The sequence below is a fragment of the Rhinopithecus bieti genome, unplaced genomic scaffold (genome assembly GCF_001698545.2).
Source record: "Rhinopithecus bieti isolate Rb0 unplaced genomic scaffold, ASM169854v2 scaffold_495, whole genome shotgun sequence".
NCBI lineage: Eukaryota > Metazoa > Chordata > Mammalia > Primates > Cercopithecidae > Rhinopithecus > Rhinopithecus bieti.
In genome coordinates, this window is record NW_016803120.1 from 1,163,425 (window position 1) to 1,183,528 (window position 20,104).

At 49.9% G+C, this 20,104-nt stretch overlaps 1 protein-coding gene across 4 annotated transcripts in view; it reads right to left on the bottom strand.

The window, feature by feature from the left end:
• CAPN3 (calpain 3) overlaps window positions 1–20,104 on the bottom strand; it is a 44,650-nt gene that overhangs the window by 789 nt on the left and 23,757 nt on the right. For 2 of the 4 annotated variants that reach the window (XM_017860838.1, XM_017861071.1), the window contains 16 exons: window positions 18,798–18,883; window positions 15,845–15,922; window positions 11,993–12,153; window positions 9,839–10,008; window positions 9,515–9,526; window positions 8,663–8,871; window positions 7,867–7,903; window positions 5,752–5,769; window positions 3,317–3,430; window positions 2,141–2,218; window positions 1,685–1,742; window positions 1,542–1,606; window positions 1,033–1,101; window positions 863–941; window positions 529–645; window positions 193–251 (listed from right to left, as the gene is read on the bottom strand). In XM_017860838.1, the coding sequence (XP_017716327.1) occupies window positions 193–251; window positions 529–645; window positions 863–941; window positions 1,033–1,101; window positions 1,542–1,606; window positions 1,685–1,742; window positions 2,141–2,218; window positions 3,317–3,430; window positions 5,752–5,769; window positions 7,867–7,903; window positions 8,663–8,871; window positions 9,515–9,526; window positions 9,839–10,008; window positions 11,993–12,153; window positions 15,845–15,922; window positions 18,798–18,883 (1,410 nt within the window). Of the gene's footprint in view, window positions 1–192; window positions 252–528; window positions 646–862; window positions 942–1,032; window positions 1,122–1,541; window positions 1,607–1,684; window positions 1,743–2,140; window positions 2,219–3,316; window positions 3,431–5,751; window positions 5,770–7,866; window positions 7,904–8,662; window positions 8,872–9,514; window positions 9,527–9,838; window positions 10,009–11,992; window positions 12,154–15,844; window positions 15,923–18,797; window positions 18,884–20,104 lie in introns of those variants that run through there. The other 2 variants (XM_017860920.1, XM_017860993.1) reach the window with 2 other exon arrangements.

Consider the following 20,104-nt stretch of genomic DNA (forward strand, 5'->3'; position numbering starts at 1 on the left):
GGGGAGCAGAGGTCCCTTTGGGCCTCAAGTGCGAGTGTCCTGTGAGCCCGCAGAGCCTCCCTCCACGTTCTGTTCCTATCCCCTCCCTCCACCACTGTGTGGAAATGAGCACACCGTGGGTCCAGTCTGCCTCACTGACCCTCTACCTTGTGTTTTAATGTGCAGGGGGAATGTGCTGTGCCTATGCTTTACCTCCAGAACGTTGAGTTTGATGATACCGTCTCCATCCTTGTCAAATGCATGAAAAGCTCCTGTGAAAGAAGGCACAGGCCAGAGGCCAGTTACAGGTGCACTCTACCTGTACTACTGTTAACTTTCCAAAGAGGACCATGTGCCCAGTGCTGTCCCTCATCAGCACAAAGATCTGCAGGCAGAGAATCACCAGCTTTGCCATCCCATTCTGGGCCTAAAGAGGGCCTTGGCCCTTGTTCCGCCTGGATGGGGCAGACTGGAGATTATCAGGTGAGATGCCTGTTGCCACAACTGCCCCTGCAAGAGAGCGGAGGGCAGCCCCTCTCCCCCACTTACTGAACATGCCCTCCAGCCTGACGAAGCAGCAGATGAAACTGTCGAAGTCGATGTTCATGTGTTTGTCTGCGTACCGCATGGTAATGATGTCGTAGAGCTGGTTGTTGAGGCGGAATCCTGTGGAGGGGACCATGTTAAAGGGGGACATGGAGCTGGAGGCCTTGGGCCTGCCTTCTATTTTCCTTGCCTCTCAGCCACCCTGTGACCTGGGAAAGGAAAATGAGAAGCCCTTTCCCTCTCCTTTCTCTAGTGGGGCCCTAGTAGCCTAGTCCCCTCCCATTCCTGCTCCCACCGCCTCGGGTCCACATCCCTCCCACCCCTTCCTTCTTAGCACCTGCGTCATTGACTGCATTTCGCATCTCGTAGCTGTTAATGGTGCCAGACTGGTCTGTGTCATAGTGTTTGAAAATTTTCTGGCAATAGAAAATTTGAGGATGGAGGTCACACACTGAATCTCCAAATCAACCCCGTTCTTCACTCCCACACTTCATTTTCTCTTCCCACCTGCCAGGCCTTAATCTTGTTCCAGAGGTGGTGGAACTCTTGCAGGTTGAGCTTCCCAGAGCCATCTGTCTGGAGGAGGGAGGTCAGGGCTACACAGCACATAGCAAAATCCCCCTGGATTTGGAGGGAGGGTCTAGAAGACTCTGCCTGGGCTGTCCTAACCACTGCCCTGGTGTGGTATTTAACCCTCCCCTCCACTCCGCCACCAGTCAGGGATTGCACCTACTCTGTAACCCAGGGAGCCGATCTCCTAAGGGCCACTTTTGCTTGGGCAGGATCCCAGGCCGAAGAGAAGCACAGAGGTTAGGGCAGTTACAACCCAACGTCCTCCCCTTCGGCCTCTAGCAGCCCCTTTCAGAGGAGTATCCAAGATGTTCTGAATCAGGTTCTGAATTAAGTGTTTTCCTGGGCACAAATTAGGGCCCTTTGCCTGACTGGGCACCCTGTATGGTGCCTTGGCGCCCGTGGGCTGATGACAGAGGGTCGGGAAGGGGCGGCAGGAAGGATACATCCATGAGGGCAATCATGCTACGGCAGGACTCCAGTGTGAACCCGTGTGTCTTCAGGTCCTTGTCTGGGGGGATGGAGAAGAGTGAGGAGGTGCTTTGAGACAGTTCCCACCCACCCCCCACATTTGGTTTGAGCAACTCACGTTTGTTCACGACTGTGTTAAGGACCTTCTTGAGCTCATCTGCACAGATTTCCATGTCCTGAGGAGGAAGGGAGAGGAGGGTCATGGTTCAGGAGTACAGCAGCTCCTGGTGCAGATGCTTTGCAAAACAAATTCCAGCTGGCCGTGTTTGTGAAATCCCTGTCGGTGCTATTATGTCATGGGAAGCTAGGACTTTTCTGAGGAAGACGGGGGCCAGATACTCCACCCCAGCTATCAGGACCACCGTGGGCAGAGCAAAAAGGCCTCTGAGCCCACCAGTGGATGTGGCAGTCCAAAACTCAAGGACTTGTGGATTTGTGTGCTACACACACATTCCCTGGCTCCACCAAAGTCCAAAGTGACCCTACCAAACAATAACAAAATAATTGGTAATCTGAGCAGTTAATCCAGGAGAGAAGCAGCACCTGTGGACGTCCTGGGCTTGGGGGTACTCACGTCTCCTGCTATCTGCTTGAAAATGTTCCGGAATTGTTGCTGTTCCTCGCTTTCCTGGTCAGAGCTGCCAGGCTGTGGCTGTGGAGGCACAAAGGAAAAGTGGTTCACAGGGGTTAGAGGTGCACAGGCCTGAGGGGCAAGCTCCTCTGGGCCAAGGGAGCCAAGTGCCTAAAACGGCCGGAGGTGACAGCAGGAGCTGGGGACAGGGGCAAATGCAGACCGGTGAGCTGGAGTGAGATGCATCGAGGCCTCAGTGACACCTCACTCCACACCTCTCCAGCCCTGACGCCCCCTGCCAAAGGAGATGTGGCGGCGGCCATGCAGACACAGACAGCCTCCTCCCCACCACCCCAGTCCCCACCCGCAAGAGCTGCCTTCACCATCCCAGGCCTGACCATTCCAAACAAAGGTGCCCGCAGGTCAAAGAAGGTCTGACTGTTGTGATTCCTCCAGCCACCCTGTCGTCAAGGCCAAGTCCTCAGAAAACCTCCCCTAGGCCCCAACGCACAAGGCCCTGGAGAGAAGAGGTCCCCCGGATAGAAGAGGGGCCCCGATTGGTCTGGAGACTTTTGCCTCTAAGGCTCACCTCCACTAAGCATCCCACTGCAATCTAACACCCTCTCGTGAGCTCTAGAAAACCCCGTTTCTTATGTCAGCCCCACTTTCTGCTCCTATTCTTTATCCCCCTATTGTAAAATGCTCAAGGACACCAGGAGACAGGAATTGTACCTCTGCTCTCAAGCTGGTTCTGTCTCAGCCTTTGCCTCCCCTTATCTGTGTCCTGGCTGGTTCTGTCTCAGCCTTTGCCTCCCCTTGTCTCTGTCTTGGCTGGATCTACTCTCAAACTGGTTCTGTCTCAGCCTTTGCCTCCCCTTCTCTCTGTCCGGGCTGGTTCTGTCTCAGCCTTTGCCTCCCCTTCTCTCTGTCCTGGCTGGATCAGCTCCATGGGAGGTTCAGCCTGCCAGTCCACTCCTAGAATGGAACCCCCATCCTGGGATATTCACCCAAGCAGCAGCCCGAATTTTAGGGGAACTTGCTGAGAGAGGTCAGTGGGACAAATCCAAACCTCTAGATGTTCAAGACAACCCCCTGGGAAGCCTCCAGCCCACGTATCCCAAGCGCATAGGAAGCCCCTGTAGTGCGCTGACCGCCCACCCATGCCACGTGCTCAGACACCTGTGGGGACTGCTCTTGCTTATCAGGGCTTGTTTTGCCTTTGCCCTCCTCTGACTCCTGGTCCACACCCAGCTCCTTGTTGCTGTTTGCTCTGTCCGACACGAAGATGATGGGCTGGAGAGAGGAGGGAAGGAGGGAGCGGGCAGGAAGGAAGTGAGGATTACAGTCTGAACAGGCACACTGAGGCAGCCTCTCTCTTGGAGCAGCTTTATCCAGTGAGAAGAGGAAAAGAACAACCTCGGTTCAAGCTCTATCTCGGCCACTGACAAGCCGTGTGACTTCAGTTCTTTATCTTTTCATACCCACTCCATCCCTCCTCATGGTGGAGTACTGAGCTCAGCATGTGAAATGCTAAGAATGCTAAAAGCAGCATGATCTAGTGCAGTGATGGTCAAGTATTTTGTGGACTTTTTTTTTTCCAGATGGAAAAACACTGTTCAAATTAAATTTCCTGCAGAAACACCGTGTATATAAAGTCATTGAAAAACAGAGCTGCTCTGATTAAAGAGAACAGAGCTCTTTGCCCTCAGCACCCCACATCACCATGGCAGCTACTGAGGCACCTCCAAGGAACCTCTAGGACTCTGCAAAGTACAGACTGAAAAGGACACGGATTAGCGGCATGGTCCGTGGGTGAGCCATCAGAACACTGGGCCGGAATCCCAGCCCTGCCCCTCATATAAGAAAGCTCCTCTCTGGCCTCAGTTTACTCATCCTTTAATAGTAAAACCTGCTTTCCCTCCTCATAGGGCTCTTGTGGGGATCAAATGAGATATGGAATGCAAAGTCATACTGCAAAACCATTTAAGATACTACACAAACAAGGGATATTTTCAAGACATGCTCGTCCAAGTGACAAGGATATGAAAAGGGTGGAGAGCGGCTGCTGCATGGCGCCAACACTGGTGGGTGCAACCTGTAGGGGAAGCCTGGGGAAGGCAAGGCTGTGGGGATTGAGGCTGCAATGAAGAGAACAACGGAGCAGGCAGAGCCTCTCAGAGCAGAAAAGCAGCCCGCCCGGGCTCAGGCGTCACTGCCCTTCCATGCGGCTCATCTAGGACAGCTCAGGCAGATAGACCCATGGTAACGGCTCCCCAGCTTTGGCTCCCAGCAGGCTCCAGAGGCCCTGGCTTGCTCTGCCTTCTAAGCAAAGTGTCTTGCTCAAGCAGCTGAAGCTTGTGGGGATCCCAGAGCAAATGGAGGTCACAGTCTGAGGGGATGTGTAGGATGGATATGATGTGGCCATGGAGCATCCCTGCCAGGCACACACCAGCAGGCCTGAGTGTGGGTCTGGACAATGCAGGCCTTGAAGTGTAGGGGCCTGGCAGCAGAGACAGAGGGCAAGAAACACAGGTGTTGGAGTAAACAGACATGGTTTCCAGTTCCATTTTCCCCACTTATTAGTTCTGTTCCTTGGGCAAGTTCACTTCTTTATCTCACCTGTGAAAGGGGAAAAATAACAGCACCCTACTTTGTAGATACTGTTATAATTGTGGGAAAAAAACACAAAAAGAGAGTTTGACCCCAAGCACAGTGCCTGGAATGTGGTAGTGCCTGATGAGTGTCAGCTCTGGTCTGGGCCAGCACCAGTACCCGGAGGTCCCCTGTGATGGATCCATCACCACCAGGCACCACCAGAAATGCTAGAACCAAATCTGATGGTGTATGATGGCCTCTTGTGGTTCAGGACACGGACTCTAGACCCAGACTGCCTGGCACTAAGTACTGGCCCTGCCACTCCCTGACTGTGTGGCCTTGGGCAAGTTAGTCAATCTGTACCTTTTCTCCCTCTGAAAATGGGGATAGGGCTGTTGTGAGGATGGAATTAATCATGGAAATCACCTAGAAGAGTGCTTGGCACGTAGCCTTCCCCCAGCAAATCTCAGCTGTCATTACTGCACTCTCAGCCCCAGCAGGAGCTCAGGGAAGGAGCGGGAGGAAGAGGCAACTCTGGTGCATGCATGCATATGAGCTCCAACACACATGCACACACACACACGCATGCACACACACACGCATGCACACACACACACGCATGCACACACACACATGCACACACACACATGCATGCACACACACACGCATGAGTACACACGCATGCACACACACGCATGCACACACACGCATGCACACACACACACGAGCACACACGCATGCACACACACACGCATGCACACACGCACACACACGCACGCACACACGCACGCACACACACGCACGCACACACACGCATGCACACACACACACGCATGCACACACACACGCATGCACACACACGCATGCACACACGCATGCACACACGCGCATGCACACACACACGCATGCACACACACGCATGCACACACACGCATGCACACACACGCATGAGTACACACACGCATGAGTACACACACGCATGAGTACACACACTTCGTGCTCTATACCCACACACCTACCTTGGTTTTTTTCTTTCTCTGCACAAGAAAAGGAAACAGTAAATGCAGAATAAGTGAAAAGCAAGTTGCCAGAATGGCCAGTGGCTTTGCGCTTCCCTGTATTCTGGTCTTTAGCTTGCGGGTGAGGCTCCGGGGTCCAGAAATCTGAGTCACATGGAGCCAAAAAAGGGCATGGAGGGTGAAGGGAGAAAAGAATTCTTTCTCCTCCATGTCCAGACACCAGTGACTACTCTGCTTTTGTTTTTGTAATTTACTCTTACTGCATATGGCAAGGAAAAGGATCTTCTGGCTAAGGTTTTCTTTCTTCCTTTTTTTAAAAAATGAAATTGGTGGCCGGGTGCGGTGGCTCATGCCTGTAATCCCAGCACTTTGGGAGGCCGAGGTGGGTGGATTACCTGAGGTCAGGAGTTCAGGACCAGCCTGACCAACAGAGTGAAAACCCGTCTCAACTAAAAAATACACAAATTAGCTAGGCGTGGTGGTGGACACCTGTAATCTCAGCTACTCAGGAGGCTGAGGCAGGAGAATTGCTTGAACCCGGGAGGCGGAGGTTGCAGTGAGCCGAGATCGCGCCACTGCACTCCAGCCTGGGCGACAAGAGCGAAAGTCCATCTCAAAATAAATAAATAAATAAATAGAAATAATAATAAAAATGAAATTGGTTACTAAAACACCAAAAACATGGCTCACTCAAACTGACCTGACAATGGATTTTGATTTATAGAATATTTTTTAAAAATCTTCGAGCAAACATTTACCATAGGGAAATTTTCTCTGGTAAAATCAGCAGCTCTGGCAGGCTGTCTGGGCCTGTCATCCCTGTGGCAACCATCAGCTGAGCCAAGGGCCGCTGCTCCCTGTGTCTCCCAGGTTGCCCACGGCCCCAACATTCCTGTTGACCCTCCACACTGGAGCCAAATGTCAGGTGAGAACTGCAGACAACTGTGTCAGTGCAGGGACATCAAAACCCCTGCACCTGCCGCCTCTACTCAGGTGACGTGCCAGCTCCCGTAAGCTTTTGAGTTTGCAGGTCCTGATCAATACTGTACACCGATGACCAGCATCCAGATGACCAGAACAGACCCCCCGACACCTACCACTAAAACCAATCGCCTGTGGTCATTCAGAAGGCACTTGGAGACCTGGCTCAGGGTCAGGATTATGACCACGACTCACTGCCCAGAAGACAGGTCAGAGGGCATCTGTCCTCCCATTGACCTACGCCATCCCCACAGACTGCCAACGGACCACAGCCCAAAGCCCAAGGCAGTCACAAGACTCAGCACAGAGAGCCCAACACACAGCACTCTGTGCTTCAGACTTTGGGCTTCGCACTGCCTGGGGCTGGCCTCAGTGTGGAGTCAGAGTCTGAATGTGAGTTCCAACCCTGCCACTTACTGAGCTCTGTGAACTCAGAGCAGTCATTCAACCCCATTGAGCCCCTACTTCCTTTCTTGAACACCAGGGATTTATCTACCTCTCAGAAACCTTGCAAGTATTGCGATAACACATGTGAAAAGTACCTTGTAAAGTGTAAAATGTGAAAAGCACCTCTGTTTGAGTGCCCATGCTGTGCCAGACACTTCACATACATCATCTCATTGATGAAACCTCACAAAAGGCTTGCGAGGCACATTATTATCCCCGTTTTACAGAGCAGGAAACTGAGTGAGAGCGACTATAGAAATTGTCCGGGTCACCCCACTGGTAGGTGGAGGATCCAGGTGTCGACACCAGGTCCGCACCAGCTTATTTTCTTTTCTCTATGTGTGAAATCCAATGTTATCCAGTCTCAGAATCCAGTGTTTGCTGCGGCTCTTGTCATCCCTTCCTGTGGTCTTGTTCCCTCCCTCCGATTGTTCAAATTGCTTCTCCCTTCCAGGACCCTCTTCCGTATCTCCCAGCCCCTAAACTGCCTCAATGGCCCCCGGTGCATAAGGCCCATTACTTCCGGCCATGCCAAGCAGGATTTGCAGTGCCATGGAGGGACTGCTCAGCACAGCCCAGAGTCCCATTCCCTCTGCCACTGCCCACTCTCCCTGCACCATCTGTCCCCTGCATGGTCAGAGAAGGGCACCCTCTGGACTTTTCACACAGAAGATCTAAACCACTCACCACTGGCCGGTCCACGGAGATTGTATTTTCAACTTCCCTGTGAGGAACACAGACATGTGGGGTCTCAGTGTCACCAGAAGCAAGCAGGATGCCCGTGGAGGGTTTGCTCTGGTGCATGGCTTCCCACGGCCAAGCCAGGACCAGCCTCTAGAGAACCCCTGGAACTAACACCCCAAACCCCAGGAACCAGCCCATGTCAGCACCATCCCCAACAGCCAAGCCCAGGCACGCAGGTTCTTGTTGGCATTGCTCAGAGCCCCCCATGGCCAGCCACCTACCCATGTACCTGGTGCATCTTGCAAGGACAGAGATCAGAGTGGCGGGGGCTATGAGTTCATCTGTGGTGACCAGGGACAGGATGTGGCTTTCCTGGCCATGCTAACCTAAAATTTCAAGCATCCCCAACACCTCCTATCCCTCTTCCCTACTTTATTTTTGCTCCATATCGCCTCTCCAACTCTAACATGCTACATATATTTTTCCTATCCATTATTGTCTCATGTTAGAATATTAAGCTCCATGAAGGCAGGGATTTCTTTGTTTGCTTCAGTACTCTATCCCTAGTGCCTAGGAGAGTGCCTGGAACATAGTAGGTGCTCAATAAATATCTGCAGAATGGATGAGTGAGTGAATGGGGGTAATGTGGCCAGTGGCTCAGGAGCAGCAGCAGACGTTCAGCTGGTCAACATGTCCCAGGACCCCGGGAGGGACGTGTCTCGCTGCCTCACGCCTTCGATCTCTGGAGTGGGCCACGTGAGCTTTTAGAAACAGGTGGGAAAGCTGGGCGGGCACTCACTCGGAGAGGTTCCTCTTTTCAGAGAAGACCCGGAGGATGAATTCCCCCTCCTGGTGGGGCTCGTAGGTGGAGGGCACGATGACATACTCGCTGGGAGGCAGGCGGAAGCGCTGGGACACCTCCCGCATGTTGATGTAGGTTTTGCTCCTGGCCTTGGAGGCGTTGTATAGGAAGAAGTCCTTCTGCAGGTGCTGCTTGTTCCCGTGCATCTGAGAGATGGGAGAGCCCATGGGACATGAGCCCCTTGGGAGGGATGCCCTGTCCTGCCACAGCCACCTCCAAGGGTCCCTTCCCGACTCCCTGGTCACCCATGTCACAGTCTCAACCTCCCTACTTCAGACTCCCAAGGCTTAAAAAGCCTCCCTACCTCACTTCCTTTTCTGTTGTGATTCACAGTGAATGGTAACTGTGCCATCCCCACACTCAGGGCCACTTACCAGAACAGCTGCTCCTCAGCTCCAAAGCCCCTCAGGCTGGAAGGACCCCCCAAGAAGGCCTAGAGGACTTGGCTGGGTTCTGAGGGAAGTGATTCCTCCATCCCAAGAGGGCAGCCACCCTCAGAACGCGTCTGTGTAACTGTGTGTGTGGCTGTGAGCATGGAGGGTGCGTGTGCAAAGGCGTGTGATGCGCAGTGTCTGGTGCGAGGGGGAAAGTACACATCGGGGGTGGTAGTCACGGGTCATGCAATGCCCCGAGGCACCTGCTCTGCAGTAGAATTAACGCGGGCAAGGCCCTCTCCTATCACAGTCCTGTCCACAAACCCCACCATGAAGCTTCTCGACGAGCCACAGACAGACTCGGGGCCCCCTGAGTAGTGCTGCACACAACTGCTGGCCGCTGCTGCTGCTATACCTCTTTGGGAACCTTGAGGAGAAACAGAAAGGAAGATGCTTCAGATCTGAATGAGGATGAGGAGCCTGCGGAAGGGAATGCCAGCAACTGCAGCCCGCACGTGGAAGCCTGATCCCCAGGCACCTGCCCTGCCAGGCCCACCCCACTGCTGCTCCAATGCCCCCCTGGTATTTTTTGCTTATTACAAACACAAGTGGGCCTGACACCAGGAGCTCTGGGGGTCACTGAGTATCGAGGAAGCCAGAGGACCCCTCTAGAAGCCCCTGGAAGCGTCCTTGCTGGGGAAGTATGTTTCCCGGGCTGGAGCCGATCAGGACTGCACACCTCGTAGATGGCGAAGCCGATGGTGAAGAGATTGGCCCCTAGCTTCCGGTCCTTGCGCCGGTTCTTCTGCATCAGCGCCACCAGGAAGCTGCAAATCACCTCTGAGTCGTCAGGGTCATCGTCCTCCTCCAGGAGCTTCAGACGGTACTGAGGGTTGGTCCAGAAAGTATCTGCGCCCCCAGAAAGGAAACATGCATTCAGAGCTGCCGCTCAGAGGGCAGGAAGGAGATGAGACAGAGGGAACCTATTTATTTCTATGCCCTGCATCTAGGTGCTTAGAAAATATCAATAGAAAACATGATTCAGGCATTTGTCTATTTGGAGGGGGAGCGAGGTGCTACCTTTACACAGATAGAGCTGTACTGACTGGATGTGTGGCTCTTCCTTCCTCTCTGAGCTTTCATTCTCAGTCTTTGCTGACGATTTTGTTTTCCTTACCTGCACCTTAAACGCTGTTGGTGTCTGGAATCTGGTCTCGGCCTCTTCTCCTCTTACCTCACCCTTCCTGCCTCCCTAGGCAATCTTTCTTACTTCTGCTTTTAACTGCCCCTACACACTCATGATGTCTGAGCCATATATCCCAGCCGCAATCTCTCTCACCGTTTTTTTTTTTTTTTTTTTTTTTTGAGACACAGTCTGGCTCTGTCGCCCAGGCTGGAGTGCAGTGGCACGATCTCGGCTTACTGCAGCCTCTGCCTCCTGGGTTCAAGTGATTCTTCTGACTCAGCCTCCCAAGTAGCAGGGATTATAGGTGCCCGCCACCATCCCCGGTTAATTTTTGTATTTTTAGTAGAGACGGGGTTTCACCGTGTTAGCCAAGCTGGTCTTGAGCTCCTGACCACAAGTGATCCGCCTGCCTCCACCTCCCAAAGTGCTAGGATTACAGGCATGAGCCACCGTGACTGGTCTTTTTTTTTTTTTTTTTTTGAGTTCTTATCATATCACCAAGTGCCATATAATATGCGCATCCAATACTCTATTACAAATCTTCACTGGGATACTCTACAGGAACCTCAACCTTTCCTTGTCCCAAGCTAAATTCCTTTCCCTATAACCCCACAATCAACTCCACCAAAAACAACACGCTGATATTTTTCTCTTGTCTTTTTTTATTTTTGTTGAGGCAGGGTCTTACTCTGTCACCCAGGCAGGAGTGCAGTGGCACGATCATGGTTCATTGCAGCCTCAACCTCCCGAGCTCAAGCAATCCTCCTGCCTCATTTTTTTTATTTTTTGTAAAGATGAGATCTCACTATGTTGCCTGTGCTGGTCTTGAACTCCTGGGCTCAAGTGATCCTCCTGCCTCTGCCTCCCAAAGTGCTGGGATTATAGGCGTGAGCCACCTGCCTGGTCTTCTTGTGTATCTTATGTTGTAATGTTGTCAGGTCCTCAACTGCGAATCTTGACATCATTCTTTATTCTTCCTTCCATACATCACCCAATATGCTCTCCCTAAATCTGCTCTCTCCCCTCCATCTCTGCTGCTACTGACTTGGTCTAGGTTTTCATCATCTCTGACTTAAACTATTGCAGCAGCTACTAACTTGGTTCTCCAATACTGCCCTTACTGTTACTGACACAGTACTCACAGTCCCCGACTTAGGATGGTTCAGCTACAATTTTTTAACTTTACAATGTGAAAGTGATGCACACTCAGTAGAAACTGGATTTCGAGTACTCATACAACCATTCTGTTTTTCACTTTTAGTGCAGTATTAAGTAAGTTACATGAGATATTCAACATTTTATTGTAAAATAGGCTTTGTGTTAGATGATTTTGCCCAACTTTAGGCTAAGGTCAGTGTTCCGAGCATGTTTAAGGTGGGCCAGGCTAAGCTATGACGTTTGGTGGGTTAGGCATATTAAATGCACTTTCGACTCAGGGTGTTTTCAAAGATGGGTGGGCTTATCTAGACATAACCTCATCATAAATCAAGCAGCATCTGCATTGTTCCCACAATTTCCTGCTTCAAAGTCACTACCAGCTCCCTATTGCAAACTTCTCAGCATGGTGGTTTCCTTCTCAGTAAAATAGGGAGGGTTTAATAAGATAGTGGACATCTGGAACAGAGAGACTTCATAAGCGCTCATTAGGCTTCTTCTGCCTGGAACTTGTTCTGCTTGGACCCTCCCCCCATCAAGAGCATCTCTCACCTGGGAAGTTGCGACAGCCTCCGGCCGAGCAACCCCGCACCCAGCGGCCCTCGTTCACAGACACTGTCCAGGTCTGAAGCTTGTCAGACTGCAGAGCGTCGGCCGTGAGGTTGCAGATCTCCAACTTTGTGAAATGGTAGATGAAATCCTTATAGGACATCCTGAGAGGTTGGAAGAAAAGAGAGACCCAAACGGGAAAAGGTGAGGAGGACTGGGAGTGGAAGACCCCAGGGCTAACACAGCACAATAATAAAACAGTTACAGGAACTTGGCCAGGGTCCCAGAGGAGCCTCTGTTTCCTTTTCAGGGCAAACGCTGTCACTTCTGATGCATCTACTCCAAACCACCATCTTTCCTAACAATGATTCAAAAATGAGCCAGGCCCTGAAAGACAAATGTCGCATGCTCTCATATGTGAAAGCTAAAACAAAGTGTATGGAATGGAAGAGGGAGTAGATAGTGGTTGCCAGAGGCTGGGAAGGGAAGGAGAGGGGAGAATGAAAAGAGGGTGGCTAATGGATACAAAATACAGTTAAATAGAAGAAATAAGCTCTAGTGCTCACCCGGGCGCGGTGGCTCACGCCTGTAATCCCAGCACTTTGGGAGGCTGAGACAGGTGGATCACCTGAGGCTAGGAATTCGAGACCAGTCTGGCCAACATGGCGAAACCCCATCTCTACCAAAAATACAAAATACAAAAATTAGCTGAGCGTCATGGCAGGCAACCTGTAATCCCAGTTACTTGGGAGGCTGAGGCAGGAGAATCACTTGAACCCAGGAGGCAGAGGTTGCATTGAGCTGATATTATGCCATTACACTCCAGCATGGGCAACAGAGTGAGACTCTGTCTCAAAAAAAAAGCTCTAGTGCTCAGTAGCACAGTCAGTAAGGCAAACACAGCTAAACAAGAATTTATAATATAGTGTGTGTGTATATATATGTGTGTGTTTACATATATATGTATTAAAATATATATGTATTGCATAAAATATGTAAGTAAACTGTATACATATTATCATCATTGATATGGAAAACTCAAATTTCCTTGTAATGAGAAAAGCTCTGCTACAAATTTGCCTGTTGGTTTATGTCCAAACTTATATTCTACATATACCTCTTCAAGCTGAAAAATATGAAGGAATCTGAAGAAAAGGAAACTAAAATACTCAAACTGTCATGAGGCTTTGCTTTCATACTGTATATATATACGTATATACACACACACATTTAATACGTATATATACGTGTATACGTATATATATATATACACACACACATATGTCTGTATATATACGTGCGTGTGTGTGTGTGTGTATATATATATATATTTTTTTTTTTTTTTTTTTGAGACAGAGTCTCGCTCTGTTGCCCAGGCTGGAGTGCAGTGGCGTGATCTTGGCTCACTGCAACCTCCACTTCCTGCGGTCAAGGGATTCTCCTGCCTCAGCCTCCCAAGTAACTGGGATTTACAGGTTGCCTGCCATGACGCTCAGCTAATTTTTGTATTTTGTATTTTCAGTAGAGATGGGGTTTCACCATGTTGGCCAGGCTGGTCTCAAACTCCTAGCCTCAGGTGATCCACCCACCTCAGCCTCCCAAGGCACTGGGATTACAGGCATGAGCCACCATGCCCAGCCTATAGTATCTTTCAAAATAGCTAGAGGAAAAGAACTGTAATGTTCCCAAAACAAAGAAAAGATACATATTTGAGATGATGGTATCCCAATTACCCTAATTTGATCATTACACATTGTATATGTGTATCAAATATCATATGTACCCCCAAAATATGGGTACATATGTACCCCCAAATATATATATAGCTATGATATATCCATAAAAAATAGAAGGCCAGGTGTGGTGGCTTACATCTGTAATCCCAGCACTTTTTTTTTAAGACAGGATCTTGCTCTGTTGCCCAGGATGGACTGCAGTGGTACAATCATAGTTCACTGCAGCCTCAACCTCCTGGGCTCAAGTGACCCCCTGCTTCAGCCTCTCAAATAGCTGGGACTACAGGCACACACCACCACACCTGCCTAATTTTAAATCTTTCTGTAAAGTTGGGGTCCCATATGTTACCCAGGCCCACATCCCAGCATTTTGGGAGGCCAAGGTAGGAGGGTCACTTGAGCCCATGAGTTTGAGACCAGCCTGAGCAATATAGCGAGGCCCATCTCTATTGCAGTTTTCAAATAAATTAAAAAATAAAGTAATAAAAACACAAAAAACCTTTCCCTTGACATTATACTAAGACAATTTTTTTTTTTTTCGGAGACAGAGTCTCACTCTGTCATCCAGGCTGGAGTGCAGTGGTGTAATCTGGGCTCACTGCAACCTCTGGCTCCCGGGTTCCAGTGATTCTCCTGCCTCAGCCTTCCGAGTAGCTAGAATTACAGGCCCACGCCCATCATGCCCGGCTAAATTTTGTATTTTTAGTAGAGATGGGGTTTCACTATGTTGGCCAGGTTGGTCTCGAACTCCTGACCTCAAGTGATCCACCCACCTTGGCCTTCCCAAGTGTAAGACAACATACTTAATGTCTGCCACAGTGTCAGACACTAAATATGTTGATAGAAAAATTCTTATTTTCCCAAAAGGAACTAAGAAAAAGAGAACAATGTTGTTTTCTTTTTTCGTAACATATTGGCCACAAGCCATGTTTCTCATTTTCTTTATTTTTTTTGTTTTTATTTTTTAGATATGGGGTCTCATGATGTTATTCCGGCTATACTTGAACTCCTCGGCTCAAGCGATCCTCCCACCTCAGCGTCCCAAGTAGCTGGGACTATGGCATATGCCACCATACCCGGCTTGCATCTCGTTTTCTAAGTGACTGCTCTTAGCTACTGCTTAAGCTTTATTATAATCATTGATTTGGAAAACTCAAATTTCCTAGTAATGAGAAAAGCTCTGCTACAAATTTGCCTGTTGGTTTATGTCCAAACTTATATTCTACATATACCTCTTCAAGCTGAAAAATATGAAGGAATCTGAAGAAAAGGAAACTAAAATACTCAAACTGTCATGAGGCTTTGCTGTCATACTGTATGAGGAATGTGATTTCCAACTCTAACACAACTCTCTTAATAAATACACCTAAACGCTTTCTGCATCTCTTATCGGTTGTAATTGGAATACAAATAACATGGCTATAAAAATTAGAAACCCATAAAACCCATTTTCATTTTTTGTTTCTATCCACTCATTCTTCATTTACATACTTTTCCTTTTTAAAACACTGACGTATAACTTATGAACAATAAGGTGTAGAAATCTTAAAAAACAATGACTCCAACTCATGCATCTTGATGGGTGAGCTCATTCCGTGCCAGGTGCACGGAAAAGAGAGATTGTTTGGGAAAGAACAGACAAGCAAACAATTTTAAGGGTGATGAGCATCATAAATTAATCCCAGTCCTGGGGGAACTTTGGGGGCTCTCCTTAAGCTGAGACTTGAAAATTCTCTTTAAGCTGAGACTTGAAGCCTGAGTAGAAGCAACCTGAGATGGTGAGGTTGACGTTGGAAGATCAGGGTAAGTGGAGCTTCCTAGGCTCAGAAAAGAACTGTGCTAAGGCCAAGGTGCATGTGGCTGGAATACAGTATGTGGCGGAGGGGCACAGGGGAGGCAAGAGCCATGTCATGTTGGTCTGGTCCTGGGCTCAGTTGTCCCTGTGGCCTGGAAGGCTCCTCTCAGAACCTCATTTTGCTGGGCCTTGGGCTGGAGGAGAACACAGCCCACATCTCTCAAGGGCTGGAATCTGATAACCTCAGCTGGGGATTGACGTCTGAGAGTTCCCCTCTCTTCCCCATCCCTTACCCTTCTGGGTCTTCCTGGGTTCTGGACTCACCAGAACTCTCCATCCTCAGTGACCTGGTGCTGCAGACGGGCCATCTCATCTTTGTCCACAAAGTTCCAGTCCTTCCAACTGGTGGGAAAATGGAGGAATTAAGGAAGGAGGAAGAAGGGAAGGCCTGATGTAGGTTGGGACAGGAGAAATACAAAGAGTTGCAGCCACTGTGAACCACCAAAATGTTGACCTCATCTGTTACCTTCAGTGTGAAACCCAACAGCAGTGACTTCTCACATCAAGACTGAGCGTAAACTCCTTAAATGGGCTGGTGAGGGCTTGACCCTTCTCCTCATCATACTTTAAAGGTTAAGAATTGGGTTCTGGGCCGGTCGCAATGGCTCACACCTGTAATCACAGCACTTTGGGAGGCTGCAGTGGGTGGATCATGAGGTCAGGAGTTCGAGACCAGCCTGGCCAGTATGGTAAAACCCCATCTCTATTAAAATACAAAATTAGCTGAGTGTGGTGGTGCGCGCCTATAGTCCCAGGTACTCAGGAGGCTGAGGCAGAAGAATCGCTTGAACCCAGGAGGCAGAGGTTGCAGTGAGCTGAGATCGCACCACTGCACTCCAGCCTGGGCAGCAGAGCAAGACTCCGTCTCAAAAANTGAACCACCAAAATGTTGACCTCATCTGTTACCTTCAGTGTGAAACCCAACAGCAGTGACTTCTCACATCAAGACTGAGCGTAAACTCCTTAAATGGGCTGGTGAGGGCTTGACCCTTCTCCTCATCATACTTTAAAGGTTAAGAATTGGGTTCTGGGCCGGTCGCAATGGCTCACACCTGTAATCACAGCACTTTGGGAGGCTGCAGTGGGTGGATCATGAGGTCAGGAGTTCGAGACCAGCCTGGCCAGTATGGTAAAACCCCATCTCTATTAAAAATACAAAAATTAGCTGAGTGTGGTGGTGCGCGCCTATAGTCCCAGGTACTCAGGAGGCTGAGGCAGAAGAATCGCTTGAACCCAGGAGGCAGAGGTTGCAGTGAGCTGAGATCGCACCACTGCACTCCAGCCTGGGCAGCAGAGCAAGACTCCGTCTCAAAAAAAAAAAAAAAAAAAAAAAAAGGAAGAATTGGGTTCTGGACATAGACAAACTGGGAGTTCCATTTAATAATAGTGCTAGCTATGCAACCTTGGGCAGGTCACTTAACCTCTGTCAGACTCTGCTTCCTCAACTGCAAAAGGAAAATGATTATGTCAGCTGTTCACAGGGCTGGGCTGGGCAGATGAAATAATGCACGCAAAGCTGTTAGTGGAGTGCCTGTCATATAATAAGAAATTCTGAGTTACTAAGAGAAAAAGGCCAAGCCCGTAAACATCTCCTTTCCTGTGCCGGGAAACAGCCCAGCATTGTGTTTCTAAAGACTGGGCAGTTTTCACACTCTCTCTCTCTCCTCACGATGGGGCCAATAAAGTGCACATATGTTTCAGGCTCACTGAGGAGAATTCAACTAAACTGGGTGCTCCCTGGAAAGGTAAAGGGTTGAGGAGGTGCTTGGAGTCAGTGAGAGCCCTGCAGGGGACATGGAGATTCCTGAGACCAGGAGGAGGGATGCAGTAGAGGGTATCTCCTTGAGTGAACAGCGTTGGGTCCACTTGTCTCCAGCCCCTGTGATGGCAGTGTCATGGTAAGTAGGGCGGGGCCGCACACCAAGCTCTGAGGCTGGAGAACACAGCAAGGGTCCCTGCAGGTGACTTGGGCCAGTGAAGTAGACAACTGAGGAGTCACTGAGGGCCTTCCCAGAGCAGAGAGTTGCTCCCTTCAGGTAACCTTTCTCTACGCTTCCCCCCTACCCAAACTAGGTGCAGAGGCCCCCTCTTTGTGATCCTTACTGTGGCACTGATCTCAATTATTGGTGTGTGCTTGCCTGTCCTTCCCCGGACCTTAAACCCACAGGCACAGGGCCCATGAGTCTGCGTTCATTTCTACATCCCCAGAAGGTAGCCTAGGGCCTGGCAGAAGTCAGCACTGAGGAAGTAAGGATTTGTAGCGTGGATAAGTGAGGGAAGGCATGTGAATGTCTGCAGGAGGCAGTCAGGACACGAGGATCAGCCTCTAATCACAGTGAATCAAGGGAGGCTCTGGGTTCACAGACTATTCCCAGTGCCTTGACCTGTGCCTCCTATGTAGTAGGTGCCTAAGAAACATTTGCTAAACGAGTGACTGAACAAACCAGTAATTACATGCTGGGCTAAGAGGTACCCAGCGATACATAAGCACAGAAGCCAGGGGCCCAGGCTGCCCGGGTGTGGTCCTTCTCCTCTACTGAGTCCTGCCATCCCCCTCTCGAAATAACAGGAGCTCATGGGCTCATTCAGTAGTGAATCGCCTCCCGTTCAGTAGAGGTCATCAGGAACCAGTGGGACTATGGAAGTTTTGCAAATGTGCTGAAGCCTTCATAATAACTTCCCATGTTTGTTACTTTTGTTGCCCCCAGTCTATTCCTTTCAGTGATAAGCAGTAAAATTCAAAGGGCTCTCGTGCCTTCGTACAGGGATAGCACGGGTAAGAAAATCTTGGCAATGGCTCAGCACTTTCCAAAAATAGTCCCATTTACTCCTCATATCAGCCCACACGGTAAGTGCTAATAATACTGTTCTCATTTTACAGGTAAACCAACACAAGACTCCAAGAAGGAAAGTCACTTGTCTAGCCCAGACCCCTGCATTCATACTCTTTTCCTGCCTGGACCTTCCCCACGCTTTCTGGAATCCTTCCTTTCCAGCCAATGGCTGTCAGTAACCTCTCTGGGTCCCCAGCACCCCGCTTCCGCTCCTGGCCCTTCCCTGGAGCCAACACTTGTGCCCCTCTTCTCTGTGGATCATTGGTTTTGAGGGTGATCTTATACCAAGCATCTTCAATACTCTCATGGCTCAGTTCCCAACACAGCCTTGTCCGGGGCCCTGTTGTCCCCCACTGCCAATCCCGTGGGGTCCCCTCACCTACCCATCACTCCAAGAGCCGTTCCACTCCACCTGGCCCCAGGGATTCCGCAGCCGCACCAGCTTCACTTTCTCACCTTTGAACAGGACCTTAAGCACAGAGAAAGAGCTCTCATGCTCTGCAGCCTGTCTGGAAAGGGACTCTTCTGTCTTGCCCTGAGGGCTGGGACGGGGCTGGGGGGCAAATCCCTTACGGGAGGGTGTTCTGCCTGACTCTGGCCAAGGAGACTAATCAGAAGTGTGCTGGGGAATGGAACGGTCAGACCTTTCCTCCTGAGTCTGCCTGATTTAGGGCTTGGCCATCTCCTCTCTATCTTCTAAGAGGCAATTTTCTCAGGAACATCCTGCCGTTATGAGCTTCCGGGGAGGAGGCGGGGCATAAACAGTAAGGCCCTGCTAGCACATTAGGTGTCTTCATATAAATTAGAAAAAAGGCCTCTGCTGGCCAGGCGTGGTGGCTCACGCCTGTAATCCCAGCACTTTGGGAGGCCGTGGCAGGCAGATCACAAGGTCAGGAGTTCGAGACTAGCCTGACCAACATGGAGAAACCCCCGTCTCTACTAAAATACAAAATTAGCTGGGCATGGTGGCACGCGCCTGTAATCCCAGCTACTCAGGAGGCTGAAGCAGGAGAATTGCTTGAATCCAGAAGGCGGACATTGCAGTGAGCCAAGATTACGCCACTGCACTCCAGCCTGGGTGACAGAGTGAGACTCCATCTCAAAGGAAAGAAAGAAAAGAGGAAAGAAAAGAGAAGAGAAAAAGAGAGAAAGAGAGAGAGAGAGACAGACAGACAGACAGACAGACAGACAAAAGGCCCCTGCTGACCGAGGAACTACAAACAAGCAGACTTCCTCTGGTCTGCTGCAATGGGCTGATGCAGGCAACTGCCCCTCTCAGCCCATCCTTCTGTACAGGGCACAACCTGCCCAACTGTGTGCAACAGGCCTTACAATGTTCCTGTCTCAGACATGGCCCAGGAAAGCCCAGAAGTCCCAGAAGGAGCAAAACAGAACAGTCAGCCTCTCGTATCCATGGCTTTGGCATATAACCAATCGTGGACCAAAAATATTCAAAAAAACAAAGAAAAAACAATAGAAAATAATACCAAAAAAACCCCAGTGCAGTGTAACAACTATTTACATAGCATTTCCGTTGTGTTCAGTATCATAAGTAATCCAGAGATGATTTAAAGTATACAGGAGGATGTGCATAGGTTACATGCAAATACTACTCCATTTTATAGAAGAAACTTGAGCATCTGCAGATTTTGTTAACATTGGGGCTTCTGGAACCAGTCCCCGTGGCTAC